Source organism: Euprymna scolopes, chromosome 31 (assembly GCF_053919585.1).
Source record: "Euprymna scolopes isolate OS-2025 chromosome 31, ASM5391958v1, whole genome shotgun sequence".
Lineage (NCBI taxonomy): Eukaryota > Metazoa > Mollusca > Cephalopoda > Sepiida > Sepiolidae > Euprymna > Euprymna scolopes.
This window is the reverse complement of record NC_136512.1, coordinates 74,031,078-74,053,233: the sequence shown is the minus strand read 5'-3', so window position 1 is coordinate 74,053,233 and position 22,156 is coordinate 74,031,078. Positions and strand designations below refer to the sequence as shown.

The 22,156-nt window shown below is 33.8% G+C and overlaps 1 protein-coding gene across 13 annotated transcripts in view; it reads left to right on the top strand.

The window, feature by feature from the left end:
• LOC145255819 (pecanex-like protein 1) overlaps nt 1-22,156 on the top strand; it is a 269,992-nt gene that overhangs the window by 63,482 nt on the left and 184,354 nt on the right. For all 13 annotated transcript variants that reach the window (XM_080114531.1, XM_080114532.1, XM_080114536.1 and 10 more), the window contains exon 2: nt 19,424-19,644. In XM_080114531.1, coding sequence (XP_079970657.1) covers nt 19,424-19,644 — 221 coding nt within the window. The remainder of the gene's footprint in view (nt 1-19,423; nt 19,645-22,156) is intronic.

The following is a 22,156-nucleotide window of genomic DNA, read 5'->3' as shown; positions in this document are numbered from 1 at the left end:
AGTCAACTAAAATAGTAATTCGCCCAACTAACACAAAAGATGAAAAAAAGAAAAAGCAGCAAAATCGAAAACTATCAAACAGAAGTTAAAAAAAATAAAATAAAATAAAGTTAAGTCAGATGTCTCGTGTGTATCTTTTCCATAAAATCTAATTTGATGTTTTCTTAAATATTTTATTTTGAATGTGTTTGAAGATAGTTTCAACATTGGTCATCATATTACAGATGATCCTCATTTTTTTAGTTATGTGTTTGAGATAGCATACTAATTTAACAAAAATAGTTTTCTTACTAAAAATAATGTCTCTCCAGTTGAAATTGGTGCAAAATTTGAAGCTCTCCAAGAATTCCAAGCTTGTGGATTGCTGACTGCTTTCCTCCTCCCTCTTTTCCAGACTAAATTCAGTAGGCATCTCCTGTCTTTCATTCTTGATAGTTCTTGTTAGCTCCTTACATCAAGTGGCTTGAAGCATTGTCTGGAGCAATTTCCATAAAGATATAAAAAAAGCTTAGATATTGCACCAAGATTCACCATGACCTTTTATTTTATGTCAAATCTGATCGTCTGAGTAAACTTTCATGTAATCTCCAATTTAATGTCAATACAAAATAAATTTGTTCCTCTATCTGGTCATGGCTGACGGAACGAGATCATGCTACCCCCGTGAAATAAAGGGTTCCATTAGAAATTCTGTCCAAATTTTTGAGTTTGACAAGATATACCCGAAGATCGGAGGTTACATTGACCGTAACGTTGTGAAAATGGCACTCAAGATGAGGAACAGTAGTCCGAAGAATCCAAATAATTTGGATAATAAATCCGCATCCTAAAAATCCAGAAATGTTAAAGCTTGTTTGTTTTTGTTCCAGTCCAGACTGTCCCTTTCTGAAGCTGGATTCTTTCTCCCATTAAAAACCGATCTTGTGTCTTGTGAGGAGACAAATAAATAGAGAACTCTTAAATCCGGGATCTCCCAATTTTTTTTTTTTTGGGGGGGGGGGCATATTACTGACATATTTTTCATAAGAGCTCCACGGACCAGATTAAAGACTTTAGCAGGTCAGGGCCAGCCCACGGAGCCGTTGTTGGCCCACAGACCGTACTTTGGAGATCCCTGTTTTAAATCATCAATATTTAGAGTTCATTCTTAAATTAAAGAAAAGACTTATGATCAGAGTTAATATTTTCATATCGTTTATTGGATTTATCATTTCAAATCACCATCTGCTTTGCATGTTGGCATGTGTTGGACGGCTTTTAAAAATTGACTTCCGAACTTATCTCTGGCCAGGTCATTATTCAAACTACATAAACTGAAATGAACAGATTTTCTTTGGAAGTCATTTCCTTAGTTGAAGCAAGATGTTTTATAGGCCAGGTGCCCTTCCTGACAACCTAGTGAGGTGATGGGGACCAGCGCTTTTGCTGAGACGCCATTTCTAGGTGATTACTTACCAAAGCTAATGAGCATTTCACCTGCATTTCAGTTTATTACTAGTGACATAGCTACAAGGATAGGCATAGAACAGAAAATTTCCGCCATCTCTGTCGACTGTTCACGCAAAATACTGCCAACCTAGAATACAGCTTTTTCTTCTCCCTTTGTCAGAAAAATCACTCATTAAAAAAATGACTGAGTGACAAATAAAGAGAAGCGAGATTAACGGGAGCTGCCGACGCTTCCACAAAACGTTCTCTACTCTCCTTTAAAAAAAAAAAAAAAAAAAATTTATTAAGTATTGTACTTAATAAAAGTCCAACTGGTGTATTTTTTAAAGGGAACATATGGAGATAGATTCACCTCTCACGAATTAACAATGAATACAATTTCCTAATCTGTTGATGCAATCAACATGGTAGATATAATAAAGATTTATGACGAGAAAACGCTATCATTAAATAAAACAATCAGGAGATAAAAATATAAATTAAGTACTGAAATAGAATGTAGTTATTAATATTAGAAATTAAACGTAAAAATTAAAATACACTTATCTCGAACACGCATTCGTCTCCAGAGTGCAAACTGATTTGAAAAGACTTTTAGTTTTAATATCAGCGTCCCAAAAGACTTATTTATTTTTATTTTTTTAATTAACCGTAAAAACAAAAACGTGATCGCTTTCTGAATTTTTGCGAGTGACGTTTAAGAAATTGCGATATAAAAGAACAGCGAGGGGAGGGTCTTCTGAAATTCAACTAGTGCCGTTATAAGTAAATTCAACATAAAATGAAAAAAACAGAAATGGGGGGGGGGGTCTGAAAGAAATATAAAATGGTTGAGTATGCTATCCTAAGATCAACTTAGTTTTGATTGTGTGATTTCATATGATCAACAAAACGAGCTTTTGACAAGTATCTGCCACATACAGTGCACTTCAGTTCCTGTTGCAATTTCTCTGACATCATATTGTCATCCTGTTGTCTTAAAATGCGTTTTAGACAGCAAGATCTACACGCTGCTCTTCAAAAATCTTACAATTTTCTTTAATGGTTTTTCTCCAGTGGTTGATCTTTTGCCTGGCTTGCCAGTTATGTACATCCATCTCAAGTATTTTCAAGTTGTCTTTCAGAGAATCCTTAAACCTTTTTATTGCTTTATGTTGTGGTCTTTTACCTCCATCTATCTCGCCATAAAACAGTTGTTTAGGAAGTCTTTTGTTCTCCATCCTAACCAAGTGTCCAGTCTAGCATATCTGATTTTGAATGATTTTCATTTCAATACTATTACTACTTGATTGCTCAAGAACCACAGTTTCGGACGTTAGAGTCCTCCAGTTAATATTAAATATTCTCCAAATACAACTTTGAAATATTTCCAGTAACTTGAGATGCCTTGTATATGTTGTCCGGGTCTCTAACCCATATAGCAATGTAGTGATAACGCAAGCTTCATAAACACTTAGCTTTTTGATGAAATTCCCCGATCAGATCATACACGTTTCTCCAATTTGCCAAAAGCAGAACTGGCTTAGCTATTCTGTGATTTATCTCAGTATCAAGTCTACAGTCCTTACTCGGCGTACTACTCAGATGAATAAAATTGTCTATAACCTTTAACTTACCATCAACCAAGATGTTTGGTTCAACATATGGCATTCCTATAGGAGGGGAATACATAACATGTTTTCTTGAGGCTGATAGTAAGTCTGAAAGCTTTGCAAGCTTCTGATAACTTGTCCATAATCATCTGTGTGTCTGTTTCTGAGCGTGAAACAAGGTCTGCATCATCTGCATATAAAAGCTCAAGAACAACGTTCTGAAAAGTCTTCGACTTTGCGTTGAGACGTCTAAGGTTAAAAAGTTTACCTGATGTGCAAAGCCGAAACTTCACTCCAATGTCGCAATTGCTAAAAGCATGCACGAGTATCACAACGAAAAATATGGAAAATAATGTAGGAGCAAGTATGTCACCTTGTTTCACACCGTTTTCAACTGAAATTGGATCAGACAGAGATCCATTAAAGTTCACCCGGGCTTTCATATTATGGTGTAACTGCTGAAGCAACTCTACAAAATTAGTAGAACAGCCTAATTTCCTAAGAATCTTCGAAAGTGCTATGCGATTAATGGTGTTCCAAAAGTAATGTCTCCTATTTTTTATTCCACCCAAATGGATCAGAGGGGATTGCAAATTGCATTGTGTGTGTGGTTTTTTTTTTTTTTTTTTTTTTTTTTTTTTTTTTTACAAGGAAGTCACCACTTATCAAGGCCCGAAAGCCACTCGGAGATGAGGGTTATTGCATGTACAGTAATCAATGGGACAATATCGTAGTAATCACTAGTAATGGAGATCTGATAAAGTGTCTTACTTTAGGGGGCGGTTCATCAGGAATTTGTTTATGTTGGACTTGAAGACATCCAAGTTGTAGTCAGGTGGGAAACAGGCAAACGGAAGAGAGTTCCGCAGGCATGCATTTCTAAGAAAGAAGCTTTGTTCATGGAATTTAGGAACAGATAAAGAGTGGGGAAAATTACTGATAGTGGTCTCAGCTAGACAGTTGTTCTCATGACATGCGTTCATGACCTGAAGTGTTTACATTGGATTTGAAGGCTACCATGTTTTATTCAACCGGGAAGCAGGCCAGCAGAATAGTGTTCCACAGGCAGGCAGTTCTGGGAAAGAAGCTTTGTTCATGGAATCTGCGTTTAGATTTAGACACAAATAGAGTGGGGGAAATCGTATATAGTGGTTGTAGATAGTCGAGTGTTTTTTTTCTTTGTGAAAGTTTGGCAAGAGGGAACTATAGATTGGAGTTCAGTCAAGCACTTGCCATGAAAATAACGATAAAGCAGATACAGGCTTGTGAGGAAAAAGGGCATCACCTACTAGGGTTTGAAGCCGGTTTTGAACTCTATCAAAGCTGGAAAAATTTACAAAAATAAAATAAAATAAACAAAGAAAAAAAAGATTATTTGGAAGGTTTTTAATTCTAATTTGCAATATAAAAAAAGAAAAAAAAAATCAAATGGCTGACCTGTATGCAAATGAACAGAAATGCATTCTGATGGAATTTAATTTTGTAATGAAATTTCTGTTTGTATATGCATGGAAATACTGACTTTTTTTTTTTTTTTGCTATACAATGTGTACATGTGGGTTTCTTTATAACTTTCAATGTTGACCTAAACTGGATCGCCAATCCCAGAAGTAAATGGAGGTAAAACGTGTCAGAAAGATTCTTTTTTTCACTCAAAATGTTAATTTCTATCAGTGAAATATATATATATATATATATATACCCGTTCACATACACTTTTTCATGAACCCAGAATTAGATGGAATCAAGCAATTGCATCGACAACGCCAGACCCAAAGTGGGTTTTGATGCACTGCATCTCATCAGTGACGTGCTCTGACATAGGCGTGAACCCAGGTCATCGCACGCATGAAGTGTGCGATACTGACGACCTAACCGTATGGGCCACGGCGCAATCTATTGGTTATGCCTCGATTTTAATTTTTTAATGCTCGATTCCATCTAATTCTGGGTTCTAGCTTTATCATGAAAAAGTATATATGAACGTATATATATATATATATATATATATATATATATATAACTACTTCATTTACTCACATAAAATTAATATACGAAAGTATAGATTTATGCGTAAACTTTAAGTATTTACTTCAAAAGTGCTCAATACGTAGGTAGAGCTAGATAGTAATTTATAAAATATATATGGCGATTAAGCTACACTGAATATTCGGCGTTTAATCCTAGAGTGGATGAAACGCCGAATATTCAGTGTAGCTTAATCGCCATATATATATATATATATATATATATATATATAAATTTTTTTAAAAAGTTTTCTTTTCTATTTATTTTTCCATTTTTATTTTATTAAAAAAAATTGTTATTTTTATTGTACACTTAAACAGAATTATGTAATAAATAAGTCATTGAATTAAGAAACAATATTGAACTAATAATGTGTCATTTTGAAAATTGATATACAAATTAGCTTGCATACACCAATAATGTTTGTCATGTTCAATATAATAAGAAATTTAAGATCTTGTGTTCTGTATACGAGATTATAATTTTAATCTCACTGTCAGTGCAATAAACACTGGATCTTTACAAATAGAGATTATTTAAAAATATAAATTTATTTATGATGGATTATGCAGATATTCTAACCCGAGACAGAAGTACAAATCCATTATGTAAAGTTTTTAATTTTTGTATGCATTTCATTTCTTTTTTTTTATTTTTTTTTTTTTCACCTCAAGCAAAGCATATTGCCACTTAGACGTAAGGGGCTACTATTTGGGATTGTCACTAATAGAGGTCTGTGGGGAGTTGAAAAGCAAGATGTTTGCTTACATTACATTTAAATTGGGGGCAGGAAACAACGAGGGGATTCCAAAGTCTATCAGTCCGAGGGAAGAAACTATTAGAGTAGAAGGCTTTCCGGCATCTAGGAACCTTAACAGTGAAGGGGTGGGATTTTGCTGCTTTTCAGGTTAGTCAGGAGTATGTATGTCAAGTGGGCATAAGTGTTACTTTTATTAATAGTTCTAATTTCAATATTATAAAAGTAGAAATAAAAAAAGAACTAAAATCTCTTTTTTTTTTTTAATATATATATATATATATATATATAATGCTGCTTGTAATGTATTTGAATACATTCTAATTATTGAATTTTATGCCCACGACTCCCATGTTTTTTTTTTTATGATTTCAATGCAAGTATGAGGATAACTCGATTGCAATGGCCTACGGCTTCATAATCTTCAAAGATTACCACAAAAACAACAACAGCAACAACTAAAAACACTAAATATTGCCAGCATCATCATTACCTACAGCAAATAATAATTCGCGTAATTAGCAAATATCTTGTGTCCTTGGCTCAATGTTTCAGTACGCGTTTTACCAGCTCACTTACCTGCTGACATTGGTCAGGTGTTATGACTTTGAACGTTTCTGCTTATATTTCTCTTAGTCTTTCTATTTGTTTAATTTTTTTTTTTTTTTTTTTTTCGTAAACTACCGGGCCGAGTTGGCTGAAATTTTGTATGAATATTTATAAGGTGCAGTGAACTAGGTATTGTGGTATCTGTTTCATACAGCTATAGATTAATAAGGATTAGTATTTAATGTAAAAATGAGCACAAATTTAACTATATTGGTCCCTCGACAAAAAGGAGGGTTGACCTGTAAATTCACTCTTGTCCGTTCGTCTGTCCATACTTTTCTCAATAACTACGCCTTGGAATTTAAAAAATTTTTGGCACAAACATTAAACATGATATGAGTAAAAAAAAAGTAACAGAACGGATTTTCCAGGAAAACTCCGGTTGCCCCACTAGGGGTGCCTTTCGGGTTAAAATGGTTAAAATTAACACTTTTGTGCTTATTAAAAAAAAAAAAAAAAAATTGATTCCTTAGATTTTTATAAAACTTTCTGGAAAGTTGTAAATAACTGATTTCTATATAATTTTGTTTGTCTATACTTCGCGATAACTCTTGGGTGTGTCCCAAGGGCTCTTTTAGGGCTAATAAAAACACTCCATTTTTTGGGACTATTTTACCATATTTGTGGAAAATTTTCTGTGTATGTCTATTTAGCAGTTTTGCATGGTGCTGAACTCAAATTTTAATATGTTCAGGCCTGGGGACTTTTGGGCTAAATATGGGGGAGGGACGAATGATAGACTTAGTCATTTCTTTTTTTACATGGTGCAGAACTCAAATTTACATATATTAAGGCCTAAAACTGCACCGTTTGTTCATTTTCATCAGGATTTAACCTTCCTTGGGGACTTTGGTGGCTAAATGGGGGCAGGTGCAAATGCTGAACTTAGCCATTTTTTTTTTTATGCCTCGTTCACTGTGCACTCACGGGGGACCATGCATGCTCTTGTTCTGAGTCAACGTTATAATTTTTGCACGTTTTTAACGTTTTTCTTTCTTGTATTTCTTAGTCTGACATTAAAGGTAAAGAATTTTCCAGGTAGCATTAGACTGGCCATAAATGTGGCATATCTTTTAATTACAAAAACCATGCTATTTTTTTAAATAGGGTTTTCAAGTTGAATTCAATTTTTATAACAATGGCATGGCCGGGAAGGATCCAAATCTTTGTTGCGATAATTTTACAAAATGTTTTGTTCCTTTTTGTCTATTTACTTGTAATTCTTGTTTTTTTTTGTTTTTTTCAATTGGCAATGCTGAAACATTTGTCTTGCTAGTGGATAATAAAGCCGTAAAGTTCCGTGTTGTTTTGTTTTCAAATTTAAATACACAATTTCCTTCTAAGAGTTTTATTGGTCCCTCGATTTATTGGAGAGGGACCTATGTTTTCAGTTGTGTCTGTGCGTCCGTTAGTCCGGACGATTGCCAGATAATCGTCCATTAGTTTTTTCCTGAAATTTTGTCACAAATTGTATTTTATTAAATAGATGTGCACAGTAAAAAATTGTTTTTTGCAAAAATTCTTGTTGTGTCCCCAAGGGCTCAAGAGGTCAAAAATGCCCCAAAATAACATGTTTTGCCTTAAGTTATAATTTTTAATCCATCCATTAGATTTTTCTGAAACTTGGCCAAAATGTTGAGGCCATTGTTCTTAATATAAATTCAGTATGGGTGACAAAATTCTGGTTCGCATCCCTTTGGGACTTTTCTGGCTAAAAAAAAACATGCCTTTTTTTTTTTTTTTTTTTTTTTTTTTTTTTTTGAGCTTTTTTTCATATTACGCAAAAACTTGATATGTATGTCTAATAGAGTAGTTTTTCATGGTGCTGAATTCAAATATGCATGTCTTAAGGCATGAAACTGCACCGTTTGTCCATTTTCTGGGATTTGGCATTCCCAGGAGCTCAAAAGGGGTCACAAATGCCTTAAACTTGCAAAAAAAATGACACTTTTTACCCCATAACTTTTGCTCCATCCATTAGATTTTTCTGAAACTTGGCAAAAATGTGAAGGCAATGTTGGCCCTTCACACTTCTCACATTCATCATTTCTTCACTATTTTTTGTGGCGTCATCTCACATGCAGTATCAGAAGGAGGGGGGGTATCATGCATGCACGGCTTGTTTATATTAAAGGTACCTTTTTCAAGTTTCTTCTACCACAACTGGTATTATATTATTTTCCAACTTTCACACAAAAGCACTCAACTAGCTACATCCACTATGAACAATTTCCCTCACTCTCTATCCGTGCCTAAATTTATTTCACGAACAAAGCTTCTTTCCTAGAACTACTTGCCTGTGGAACATTGTTCCGCTTTCCAGCTGATTACAGTATGGTGGCATTCAAGTCCAATGTAAACAAGTTCTTGTTGAGCTGTCCCCTTAAATAATCCAATTTCTGCTCAATTTGGACCATTAACGATTACTACACTATGACCTTATTCATTAATCCTTATTCTTGAGTGGCCTTCGGGCCTTGATAAGTAACGATTTCCTGGTGTAAAAAAAAAAAAAAAAAAAAAAAATTTAGTTTTTTTTTTTTTTTTTTTTTTTTTTTTTTTTTTTTTTTTTTTTTTTTTTTAAAGCTTTAAGGTCTTTCTACTTGGTTATTTTTTCACATTTAACTCTATTTAACCTGTAGTCATTTGGGACAGTTACATCAATAATCAGTGGTGACTTTTCATTCCATATTACTACCACCTTTTTTTTTTTTTTTTTTTTGCTCAACACACACCTCCAAACACCCAGGCAATGCTGGTTCAGTCTAAATCACAAGAAGGAACCTGGTAATTCTGACTTTTTTTTTTTTCAACGAAGGCTCCACTTACCAAAGACTGGAGGCCACTCAAAAACAAGGGTTAATTAGTATACTGAGATCACCAGACAAACATTAGTGGTGGAAATTGAACATAATTTGCTTATTTAAAGGGATGGCTCAACAAGAATTTGTTTACATTGGACTTAAAGACAACCATTCTGTGATTAGTTAGAAAGCAGACCAGTGGAACAGTTTCATAGGCAGACAGTTCTAAAAAAAAAAAAAAAAAAAAAGCTTTGTTCATAGAATCTGCATTTTGATTTAGGCACTTATAGGGAATAAGGAAAATTGTTGATAGTGGTTGCAGCTAGATGAGTGTTTTTTTTTTTTGTTGTTTTTTTTTGTGAAGGTTTAGCAGGGTGAGACCATAGACAAGCACTTACCATATGGAAATAATGATAGAGTAGGGACAGACTCGCAATGTCTCTTGTGTGGGAAAGACGTTGCAAGGAAGAGAAAATGGCATCTGCTAGGTTTCAAAGGTTGTTTTGAACCCTATTAAAGTCAGATAGGATACAAATTAGTTTAATGGATGACCAACCGATAGTTTTGTTTCTGAATTTTTTTAGAGATTATATCATTTGGATTCTTCATTGGATGACTTTCATCTTGAGAAAAGTAGTCCGAAGATCCAAATAATATGTACCGTTCTCATACTGAGTGGTAATGTGACAACATTTTGATTTAACTGCCAACCTTTTTCAGTTGTATCTTTCTGTTAAACCCTGGAATATGCACAGAATTTAAATGGGACCCTCTATTTACTCCCTGTGTACCTGTGGCGTAGTGGATAAAGTACTTGGTTACATTCAGTTATAAGTTGTACTCTTCTGGAGGTTGAAGGTTCAATCCTCAGTGCGGGCAACACTCAAAATACAGCTGAAAATTTCTGAAGACTTCTACCAAGTCATGGCTGATGAAATGACAGCATGCTACTCCTGCAGATTACATAAAGGGTTTAATTCAAAATTCCCTACAGATTCCTGAGTTTGACATGGTACACCTCAAAAAGGTCATAGGTTACATTGATCAAAATGTTGTGAAAATAACACTCCAAATGAGAACAGTAGTTTTAAGAATCCAAATACAAAGATGACGTTGAGTTTAGTGTCATCAATTTTTTTTTTTTTTTTTTTTTTTTTTTTTTTTTTGCACTGCATCTGCTGGTGGTAGTTTCTCTTTATTTTGCGATTCTTTTATTGCTTAAATTGAACCCTAGTTATGGCTTCACATGCAAATTCAAATACCAACTATGATTAATGTAAATCTGGGTCTGTTTCAATTAAACAGAAGCTTGAACTGTTGTTCAAGTTATTAGCAATCTCTGGTAGTTTAGAGACATAATAATTGTATAATTAATGGGTTGGGGTGTGTGTTAATGAGTTGAAATAATTATAATGGTAATTATAATAATTAATGGGTTGGGGTGTGTGTTAATGAGTTGAAATCGAATAGTCCGGCAAAATTTAATCCGGTAAAGCCCTGAAATTAACAGTGCTGGAAACGTTGATGCTGCATCTGTACTAGTGTACCTATGCCATCATATATGTTTCATCTTTAAGGAAGATGGTTGAAAGAAATATTGAATTAGCTTCTTACAGATTCAATAATTAACTATTAGTTTAGAACAATGGTTTTTTTTTTTTTTTTTTGCTGTTTTAATTTTTAAGTGACATTTGAATAATTTAAATATTGTATTAGGTTACTATTAGAAAAAAAAAACATTTACTTTATAAAATATCATGTCATCTGCCCAAATGTAAAAAATAATTAAATTTTAAAGAAAAAGTATTTTTCTTGCCTTTTAAAATATGTAATTTTACTGTTTATGTGGGTTTTATTATTTGTGTATGACAAATTAAGGCATGAGAAATAGATACTTCTGATTTTCTATTCATATGGTATTTAAGCACACCATTCAAGCAACCCGGGATTCTTATGTCAAGAACAAGAAGCAACCGATTTTTCTTTAGAAGTACTGACATACCGATTTTTTTTTTTTTTTTTTTTTTTTTTTGCTTAAACAAATCCACTTTCATCTCCACTTTCTTTTCTGCCTTCGCCTTACGGGTTCGAGCCTGCCTGCCTACTACAGCTTTTTTTGCTCAACACACCTTCAAACACCCGGGCAACGCCAGGCACCCAGGCTAGTCATATATATATACTAGCAGAAGTACCCGTCGTTGACTGGGTTCAAAAACAGCCTACAGAAAATGGACTGTGATTGATGAAAGTATGATTGGTTATGAAAAGGAGGGGGTTGTAAAGAGATAGGTTTTGATACTCAAAAATTTTACCCTAAGCAAAATATAATGAAAGTAAAGATAATTTTCGCGAAAATATATTTTTTTATATCAACTTTGTTTCCATTCGTAGCCAAGAATGACCAACAAAATGATGTTTCCTTACAAAGAGAAAATATTATATATATAATAATATAAATATACAAGAAATAAATGTCACCATAGTCAATAAAAGTTACTTTTATGGTAGAAAAGTTCATTGGTTTGTATTTTTAAGTAGTTTGTAAAAAAATTTTTTTTTTTTTTTTTTTAATTCACAAACCGGTTTAAAAAAAAAAATCAAAATGGCAGCGACTTTGAAATGGAGAGCCCCGTTTTCAATTTGAAGGAGGGGCACCTGAGCATTCTGTGTGAACAATTTAAGAGAGTTCCGTCAACGTAAGGAATATTTATAAACATATTTTAATGTTTTCCATTATTTTGTGCTGACAAATATTCGATTATGGCATGTGTAGTTTATATAAAAATGCATTTAAGTAGTTATCGCCTCAAATTTCGTTTTAATTTCAGTTTGCTGAGATTATTTCAAGTAAAGAGCATTATTTCAAAACAAAAAAAAACATGAACTGAACTTTTATTGACAATGGTAACATTTATTTCTTGTATATTTATTTTTTTGGGTAGTCGTTTGTTGGCTTTTCTGCTAAACACTCTTACTAAATAATATCAAAATATTGAAAAACAAAGAAACAAAAACGGTTTTGAAAAATAATGAAGCTTTACTTACTTTAGTAAAATAATCCGAAACAGCAAAATAGGATATTAAAAAAGTAAACATGTAATTACTTTATTTTTTTAAAGCAAAGAACCTATATGAATAAGAAGAAAATGGCGCCCTTTTCAAGCAGAACAGCTTCGTTTCAGTTTTACAGTATTGAACGGTGTAGTATTGCGCCGTCGGATTCAAGGTTGTACTATTGTAATGTAAAGAACACACAGAAAGGGTTGTAATCAACTGAATTCCTTCTAGTACACTGACAAAAAAACAAAACAAAGCTTAAACAGATATATAAATAAAAATAAAAAGGTTATGTAAATGTTTTTAAAAAGACACGTAATCACGTGAGCAGGATTTTTCCTTTTGACAATAACAAGTAATGTTCTTATTTTTTATTATTTATCTATTTATGAAAGAGTGCCATGTGCAAGTGGAGAAGGAAAAAAAAACAGTTATGCAAAATTTGTGTCGAGAATTGTCTAAAGTTCCGACTTTTTTTTTTTTTTTGGCTTTCACTTTAATAATAATGTGAATTTATTCGACACAATGATTCAACTCAAAAAAATAAATAAAAGCTAACATGAATTAAGATTAAAGTTAAGGTGTTATTGTGGACCCTCACCCCTTTTAAAAAAACCTTTGTGACATATTTACATTCTATGGAGGTCAGGCACGAACGAACACTCAATTTTATTATACCATATTTCTTCAAACTGAAACATATTTATCAAAGTATACTCACGCAAATAGATATGAAAAGTCTTTAAAGTTTGTGCCATATTTCCATGGAGTACAGGCGCGAATGCAGACCCCACAATTTTATTATACCATCCCTATTTAAGTTGAAACATACTTATCAAAGTATTCTTATGTACATCTATATCAAAAACCCTTGTAAACGTTTTTTTTGTTTTTTCATTTTTTATTTCCTTACTTTGGGGGCCAGGCGCGAACGCAGACCCCACAATTTTATGAACTACCGTTCTGCCAGATCAAACATACCCATTCCTGATCCTCGATGCATCTTCTATCATTATGTGTAATCAGTTTTTTTAAAATAGTCAACCATATAGGAGCCTATTCGTGACCACACACACACACACACACACACACACACATTCAGCTTTATATATATATATATATATATATATATATATATATATATATATATATATATATAATCACACATAAAAATTTCTTCAACGAAACCAGGAAGTAAAATTGACACAGGAACGTTGTGTAGGATATTTATTGGCAACGCATAAAATGTTTCTGCTTAAATCTATTCAAGTCAAGAATTTTTACAAACTTTTTTATGTATAAGGAAAAAAGCAGATTTAAACAAAGAATTGTTCTTTTTATGCAATCAAAATAAATATCCTTTTCTATAGAAAATGTCTGTTTGCCCAACTTATTTGAATATAATCTGCTTTAAGCTTTCAATCTGATTTGCTATTTTTATTTACTTTTTTTTAATTCAAGCTTGTATCCATTTCTTGTGTACCATTTTTATAAAAAATAATGTTTATCCTATTTTAAGCAAATATAATGTCTATTTATGTTACGAATGTGTATACATACGTTTATATTTTTCTACACCCGGGATTCACACCTAAACTAATTATGGAATGTATATTCTAGACGATGGCACATTTTGTTTGTAAAATTTTCAATTTTAGGAACGAAGCTTTCATGGAGCTTTACATCAACATAGTTCTATTATGTCCAAAAATCTTTTAATTTGATTGGTGCATGCGTGTTAATATATGTACGTGCAGAATCAACCCCTAAACAACTTTATGGCATATGTAATTGAGGTAACATGAAGAGTTACATGATAAGCATGATTTTTTTTTTTGTAAAGTTTACCATTAAGTTGGCATATACTTGAAACTACACCCCCCCTACTCAACGCCGGGTACCCCCACTAATAGATATAAAATTTAAAATGGAGGCTCGACGTTTCGCCGGTCTTGTATTGCCTCTAGGTCTCTACGCCTCCATTTTAAATTCTATATCATCGGATTTTATCCATTTTAATCTATATATCTATAAAATTGAACGTGTCTGTGCCTTTCTGTGTCTGTGTACATTTCCCTACGCAATAACTCTGTCAATTTTTAGTCTACAGACTCGAAATTTGACATACAGGGTACTGCGATTTGGGAAAATCTATGTGATCGGTTTTCGGCCAGAAATTTGGCTGTTAAGGGGTCAAAGTTCAATGATTTGACCTTTGAGAACACTACCAAACTCCTCCGACAATTTTGTGTCTAAACACTTGAAATTTTAGATATAGGTTCCTTGGGCATGGATCTAACTTAATAACTTCATTTGGGCCCAAAACAATAAATTTTAAAAAGTCATAATAGGGGTCAAAGTTAACAAAAAAAAAAAAAAAAATTTTTTTTTGCTCAGCATACACCTCCAAACACCCGGGCAATGCCGGGCACCCATGCTAGTAATCTATAATATAAATCTCACTTGTTTGTTTAAATGTATGTATGTTTGTATGTCTGCCTAAAACTTTTGACAAACGTGTAACATGAAGAGTTATGTGATAAGCATGAATTTTTTTTTTTTGTAAAGTTTACCATTAAGTTGACATACCCTTGAAGCTACAACCCCTCCCCCTACTAAAAAAAAAACAAAAAAACTAATGCTTAACGCTATAGGTATTTCTTATGCTTGTCCTAAAACTCATATTTTTCGTGTGTGTGTTCTTATTAGGTTAGTCATTTACTTGACATGTACTCAGTTTGTATATACCAATCGTAATGAATTAAAAAAAAAAAAGCTTTCTCATAGAAATTTTCCTATAATGACTAAAAAATTTTTTTTTAGTAAATAGTCCAAGCTCAATGAATGCCTTATTGGGTTCTAAAGCATATATAGTGTAATATAATTTGTCAAGTTCCAAACATCAAGTTTTCTCAGTTTATCATTTATTACTGGAAAAGTAATAAATGACCAACTCAGGAGACTTGATATTTGGAACTTGAACAAAAATATATATAATGTTATCCACATACAGTACTGTTTGGAGGTTTCACAGTTCATCAGTGCGGCTAGACAAGCAACTACTTCAAGCCAGGATCAAACCCGATCATACAAACAACAGTCTGAGCTTCTAACCATTGCGCTATATCGCTGCTGCTATGCGGGCTGTGAATTAACAATGTTTTGACATTGTCCAAAGTACCTAAGCTCAATTTGTTTACACAAAGAGCATCGCTTCATACGCTAATGGTAATTTGTATATCACTTCCCAAATGCTCAACCTAAGATAGGGAGCATTATATATATATATATATGAGGAACTTTGTGTATGAGTCAATTCCGTATGGATTCCAAAACGACTGGGCGGATTTTTATGAAATTTCAGACAAATGTATTTTATGTATCTGGCAACGTTCTTAGATAGATTTTGTACCAGAAAATCTTCGATAAGTATTGATAATTGAAAAATTCGATGAAAGAAGGAACAGGAGATTTTAACCAGAGTTAACACCTTACACAGCCTGACATCACAAGTGCATTTCAGAAGTTTCATTACCACACAAGCAGAATGACCTGGCATATGAAATCAACAGTAGATTCTTACATATGACAGGGATGCATTCAAAATGAATGTTTCTGTTTAGAGCACAATTGAAGCATGATACTTGAATTTTGCATTTTAAACTTTTAATTAAAATCATTATATATAATAATTTTATAAAATCAACAAGTTCTCTACAGTGCAATGTAAACTACAATGTATTGTGGACCAAGTCCCTGTGAAGAGGCATGTGAAGCTTCCTCCCGGTGCACTGCGATGGGTCCTCAACTAGAGCAGGCAATCAATTGATTTGATTGAAAAAATAGGCGGTTTCACCAATTTCATTGACAATAAAAATATGAAAGTGTAAAATGTTTATCATCATTTAATTCCGGGCAACCTCAGGTCTCCCTGCTAGTGTGTGTGTATATATATATATATATATATATATATATATATATATATAAAATGTGTGTATTTGTGTGACTGTATGTATATAAACAACTTAAGAGGATAAAAAATTCGAAATCAACAAAATATGTATTGGACATGGGTTTCTGAAGCCAATTTATTAAGTCTCTTCATCAGCACATGGCAAGTGCTCGTCTGAGCTTCAATCTATGGTCCACCCTCGCCAAACTTTCACGGAAAACACTAGCCAAAACTGCTATCAATAATTTCCCCCACTCTTTATCTGTGCCTAAACCTAAACGTAGATTCCATGAACAAAGCTTCTTTCTTGGAACTGCACGCCTGTGAAACTCTCTTCCGTTTGCCTGCTTTCCAGCTGACTACAATCTGATTGTCTTCAAGTCCAACGTAAACAAGTTCTTGATGAACCGTCCCCCTGTGTAGTAATCCAATTTACAAAATTTCCACTACTTATGTTTACGACGCTATAATCACATTGACTAATGTATACCCATTAACCCTTATCCTCGAGTGGCCTCCGGGCCTTAATAAGAAAAAAAAAAACATTCTAAAATAATCCTCACTTAGCTGAGAGTCCAGTTAGGCATTGGACATCACAAATACAATGTTAAAAATTACTAACTTTATTTTTGCTATTTGTTTTTTTAGCTTTTGTATGACTAGATGAAAAAACATGAAGGATTTGACACACTACACACCCGCATGCATATAGGTATATGCACACACACACACACACACACACACACACACACTAGCGTTCTAGCGTTGCGGGGGTGGGGGTATCTGGCATTGATATATTTTCATTTGTGCAGATTTTGTTTTGCCTATATTAGGTTAAAGCTTTTGCAGAATTTTAAATTTTGATTACAAATGATGTATTTTCAAATAAGTTTTTATTATAATACCTTTACTTTATATATTATCTTAAAGAGCGTTTTTCTCTATCTAATCGTTTGAATTACAATCGTCTTAAAACAATTGTCTTTTCAGAACGTTGAATACAAGATGGAAAAAAAAAAAAAAAACAGTAAATTTGCACAATTTTCTTAGCTCAATTCATGCTAGGTCAGAAAGCTGCTGAAACAGCTCACGATATCAACGAAGCGTTTGTCCCAGAAAGCACTACTGAACACAGCACAATGGTGGTTTAAGAAATTTTGTGGTGGTGATGACTCTTTAAGATGACGAGCATAATGGTGAGCCATTGGATGTTGATAACGATCAATTAAAAGCCTTCATCGAAGCCAGTCCACCCAAAACTATTTGAGAACTTGCTTCTGAATTAGGCATAATGCATATAACGATTTCCAACCACTTGAGAGAAATTAGAAAGACGGAGAAAAAAATCGATAAATGTGTACCTCACGAATTGAACGACAACCAAAAGAAACGCCGTTATGAAGTGTCATCTTCTCTTCTTTACATAAGAACGACCCATTTCTCAACTGGGTCGTTACTTGTGATGAAAAGTGGGTTCTTTACAACCACTGATGCTTAGCACAATTGTTAGATGCCGACGAAGCTCCACGATACTTCTCAAAGCCAAAGTTGCATGCAAAAGAAGTCATGCTGACTGTTTGGTAGTCTGCGACCGATCTCATCCATTAGTTTTTTGAATGCTGGCGAAAATATTCCAATCTCAAAGTATTGTCAACAAATGGATGAAATGCATCAGAAACTTCAATAACAACACCCAGCATTAGTCAACAGAAAAACCCAGTTCTCCTCCATGACCATGCCCGATCGGATGTTGCTAAACTGACCATGCTGAAATTGAATGAATTAGACTACAAAACTCTACCTCATCCACCATACTCTCCAGACCTCTCGCCTAATGACTACCACTTTTTCAAGCATCTCAACAACTTTCTGCATGAAAAATGTTTCAAAAACCTGAGTTCAACCATGCTTCACTCCTGTAAGGTATTCACGGCAAACTCCCGACTAGTCACAATAACTATTAGCAATTTCCCTTACTCTCCATATGTGCTTAAATCGAATTGATAATTCTATGAGCAGAGTTTCTTTCCTAGAACTGCTCACTTGTAGAACAAAATACTGCTCAGCTGCTTCTCAGTTGACTATAAGACGGTTGTTTTCAAGTCCAGTATAAAAAGGTTCTTGATGTGCTGTTCTCTGAAATAATTTAACATCAAGTTTCCACCATCATGGTACTCACTAACCCTTATCCTTGAGTGGCTTCCAAGCCATAATAAGTGATGACTATATGGTAAAAACAGAGTGGGGAGGTTCAGAGATTTAAAAACAAGATAGCTGTTTTATATATATATAATATATATATATATATAAAAAGAAAGAGTTATTTTTATTTCTCTATTTTGCCGGAATACTATTTCCATTATTCTTATCATATATATATATATATATATATTAGGTTGGTGCAAAAAATGTTTTTTGACGGTCAACTACATATATATAAAAACATTATTTTTGCATCAACCTAATATATATCCTAGATATCTTGGATGATTCTTCATTTCTGAAACTGGATTTAAGCATGATTTGAAATTGGTATCATGTGCATGCGTTTGTATTAGGTTGGTGCAAAAATAATATTGTTTTTATATATATATATATATATTAGTTGAACGTCAAAAAACATTTTTGCACCAACCTAATACAAACGTTATCCAAGACCTGTTATGTGTTACAGCGAAGATTATTCTGTGTACAGCTTTCAAACAGGTGACCCTGGTTTATTCTAAACTCCTGAGGAATTTTTTAAGAATTGTACAAAAAAAAAAAAAAAAAAAAAAATACATATATATTTCAATTTTCCTCCAACCCCATCAAATACATGTAAAAGATGTTTTTTAAAAAGCCAAGAAAAATGAATATATTCATTTTAGTAAGAAATTGAATATTTGGAGATTGAATTCTCCAAAATTTAAAAAAAAGCAAAAAAACCTTTGCAGCATATTACTGTTTTTTTTTTGTTTTTTTTTTTTCTTGGGAATCGCCCTTTATCAAGGCTCGAAGGTCACTCAAGGATAAGTGTTAATGAATGTAAGGTGGTAGTGTAGTAATCACTAATGGTGTAAAAAAAAAAAAAAAAAAAAAAAAAAAAAATTGGGTAGAATTTGATTCTGTACATTTAATATCATTCAATCTCCATTGTCTTATGGACTTATATTCTTTTTTCTTCTTCTTCCAGACTGTGGCCACTTCAATTTTTGTATGGATGGTGTATTGTGGTGTGGTGGGAGTTGTATTTGCCAGTGTCAAAGCTATCAACTACAAACTCCATCACATGTTCGACACCTCCGAAGTTTTTGAAGAGGCACTTGATAAACTTGCCGAGAAGAATGCATCTCAGAGCAAAGTTGGTTCGAGGCGCTCCAGCGCGAAGAGTGAAAACAAGAACGGTGGAAATAGGTAAGTAATAAGTGATGGGACGATTCCAGTATTTTTCTCAGACTCCGATACAATTACCGATTCCATACTAAATTCCCGATTCCGATTCTTTATAAATCTTTTCGTTTTTTTTTTTTTTTACAAGGTGGTCCCTACTTATCAAGGCCCGGAAGCCACTCAGGGATAAGGGTTATTGCAAATACAGTACATTAGTGTGGAGATTTAATAAAGTGTCTACTTAAGGGGGTGGTTCATCAGAAATATTTAAATATTTAATTAAAGAGTTGCTATTTTCCTCGATTCTGTAAAAAAAAAAAAAAAAAAAAAAAAAAAAAGCACATGTTAAATATGCAGATTTTTTTATTTTTACACAGTGGTCACCACTTATCAAGGCCCGGAAGCCACTCAGGGATAAGGGTTATTGCAAGTACATTACGTTAGTGTGGAGATTTGATGAAGTGTTTACTTAAGGGGGCGGTTCATTAGGAATTTGTTAACGTTGAACTTGAACACATCCAAGTTGTAGTCAGGTGGGTAGCAGGCAGATGGAACAGAGTTCCACAGACGTGCAGTTCTAAGGAAGAAGCTTTGTTCATGGAATCCACGTTTTGACTTAGGCACAGATAAAGAGTGGGGAAAATTTTTCACAGTGGATTCGGCTAGACGGGTGTTTTTCGTGAAAGATTGGCGAGGGGGGGGGGACCAGAGTTTGGAGTTCAGACGAGCACCTGCCATGGAAATAACGATAAAACAAGGATAGGCTCGCAACGTTTCTTCTGTGGGAGAGAGGTTGCAGGGTAGAGAAAAGGGCATCCCCCACTAAGCTACGAAGTCTATTTCGTACTCTGTCAAGGCAGGATAGGCTGTTTTTAACAGCTCCTGCCCAGATATGGCAGCAGTACTCCATCCTTGGACATACTTGGCTTTTATATAGATAGAGAATTGCATCAGTAGTGAGATATCTTCTGGAGCGGTAGAAGGATCCCACCATCTTTCCAGCGACCTTGGCAACAGACTTGATGTACGTGTTCCATTTCAGATCAGGAGTAAAGGTCAAACCCAGAAGCTTGTCAAAACACGGGGCCTCTCTGACGAGAGCCATCCATCCCAATTGATGCCAGATGGGGATCAGAGCTTTGATGATATAAGGATAGGAGTTTGGTTTTAGATGCATTAAAGGTAAGCAGCCACGTCTTCCCCCACTGAACCACACGCTCGAGATCAGAGGAGAGAGAATCAGAGAGAACTTTGTCATTTACAGCCTTTGATGTGTTGCCGTAGATGGTCGTGTCATCAGCATAGATGTCAACAAATGATTTAAGTATGTGTTTAGGGAGGTCATTGATGTAGATCAGGAAGAGAAGTTGGGCCCAGGATTGACCCATGAGGGACTCCAGCATTAATACTGCAGGCCTCTGATTTTTGTCCACTTTCTTAAACATAAAATTTACACTTTTGGAGGATGATCTATAGATTTTAATTTTACTGGTATTTTAAAATCAATAAATATTTATTATTTTATCATTATTACCAGCAATAGAAGAGTTTACTTTAAACAAAATCAAATAAAAATAAGACAAAAGAATCGTTTTGGCATCAGAAAATAGGCACCAATTTTTTTATATTGATTCCTCCAAATTTCTTTTTTTTTTTTTTTTTTCCGATTCTGATTAATTGTCCCAACACGAGTAAGTAATCACCAGTTTTTGTGAATGATATTAAATATTCAGGCCATGTGTATTGAAAAATGATTTTAACAAGAAGAGATACAACTGGCAACAAGATACGAGAAACATGATCAGTTGTCAAAAGATAAAATAATTATTGGATTAATTGCATATTAATTTCAATCGACCTTTGAGAGACTACTTCTAAGTGCTTTGAAAATTAGAATTCAAACAGCTTCCAGGCACCTACAAAGAAAAACGTCCTCCTTTTATCCACTTGACAGCTAAACAAGGACATTTCATAGTGCTTAGAAAACCACATCCGGACTTTATCTTAATATCATTTCTATACCGTCTTAATTTTCAGCAACCTACACCCAATAGTGTAAGTCGCTCAAATATATTATTTAAAAAATGGCTTTTTTTGTTATTTGATTTTTCTCGCACAAAAGACTTGTGATAAATATCCAGGCTGTGTGCACTGAAAAATCGTTTTGACCAGAAGAGATGCAAGAAACAACATAGTAGGATCAATTGTCAAAAGATAAAATAATTGTCAAATGTACCAAAATATCATTTGAATAATAAAAAAAGATAATGCACCTTAGATCAGGGACCACCTACATAGGAAGAAACAAGATAACATGAGCAACTGCCAAAAGATGAGAATAATGTTGGATGTACGCGGTGCCTTCAATAAGTTTCCAGATTTGTTTGTTCAGGCATTTAAAATTGTCGTAGATTCTTCGAAATTCAGTATGTTATTGAAATACATCTTATGAAATGACTGACCAAATTTTGATTTCAGGTTCAAATGAACAGCTACAACAGGAATTGAAATACACCCTACTAAAGCCTGATTGTCA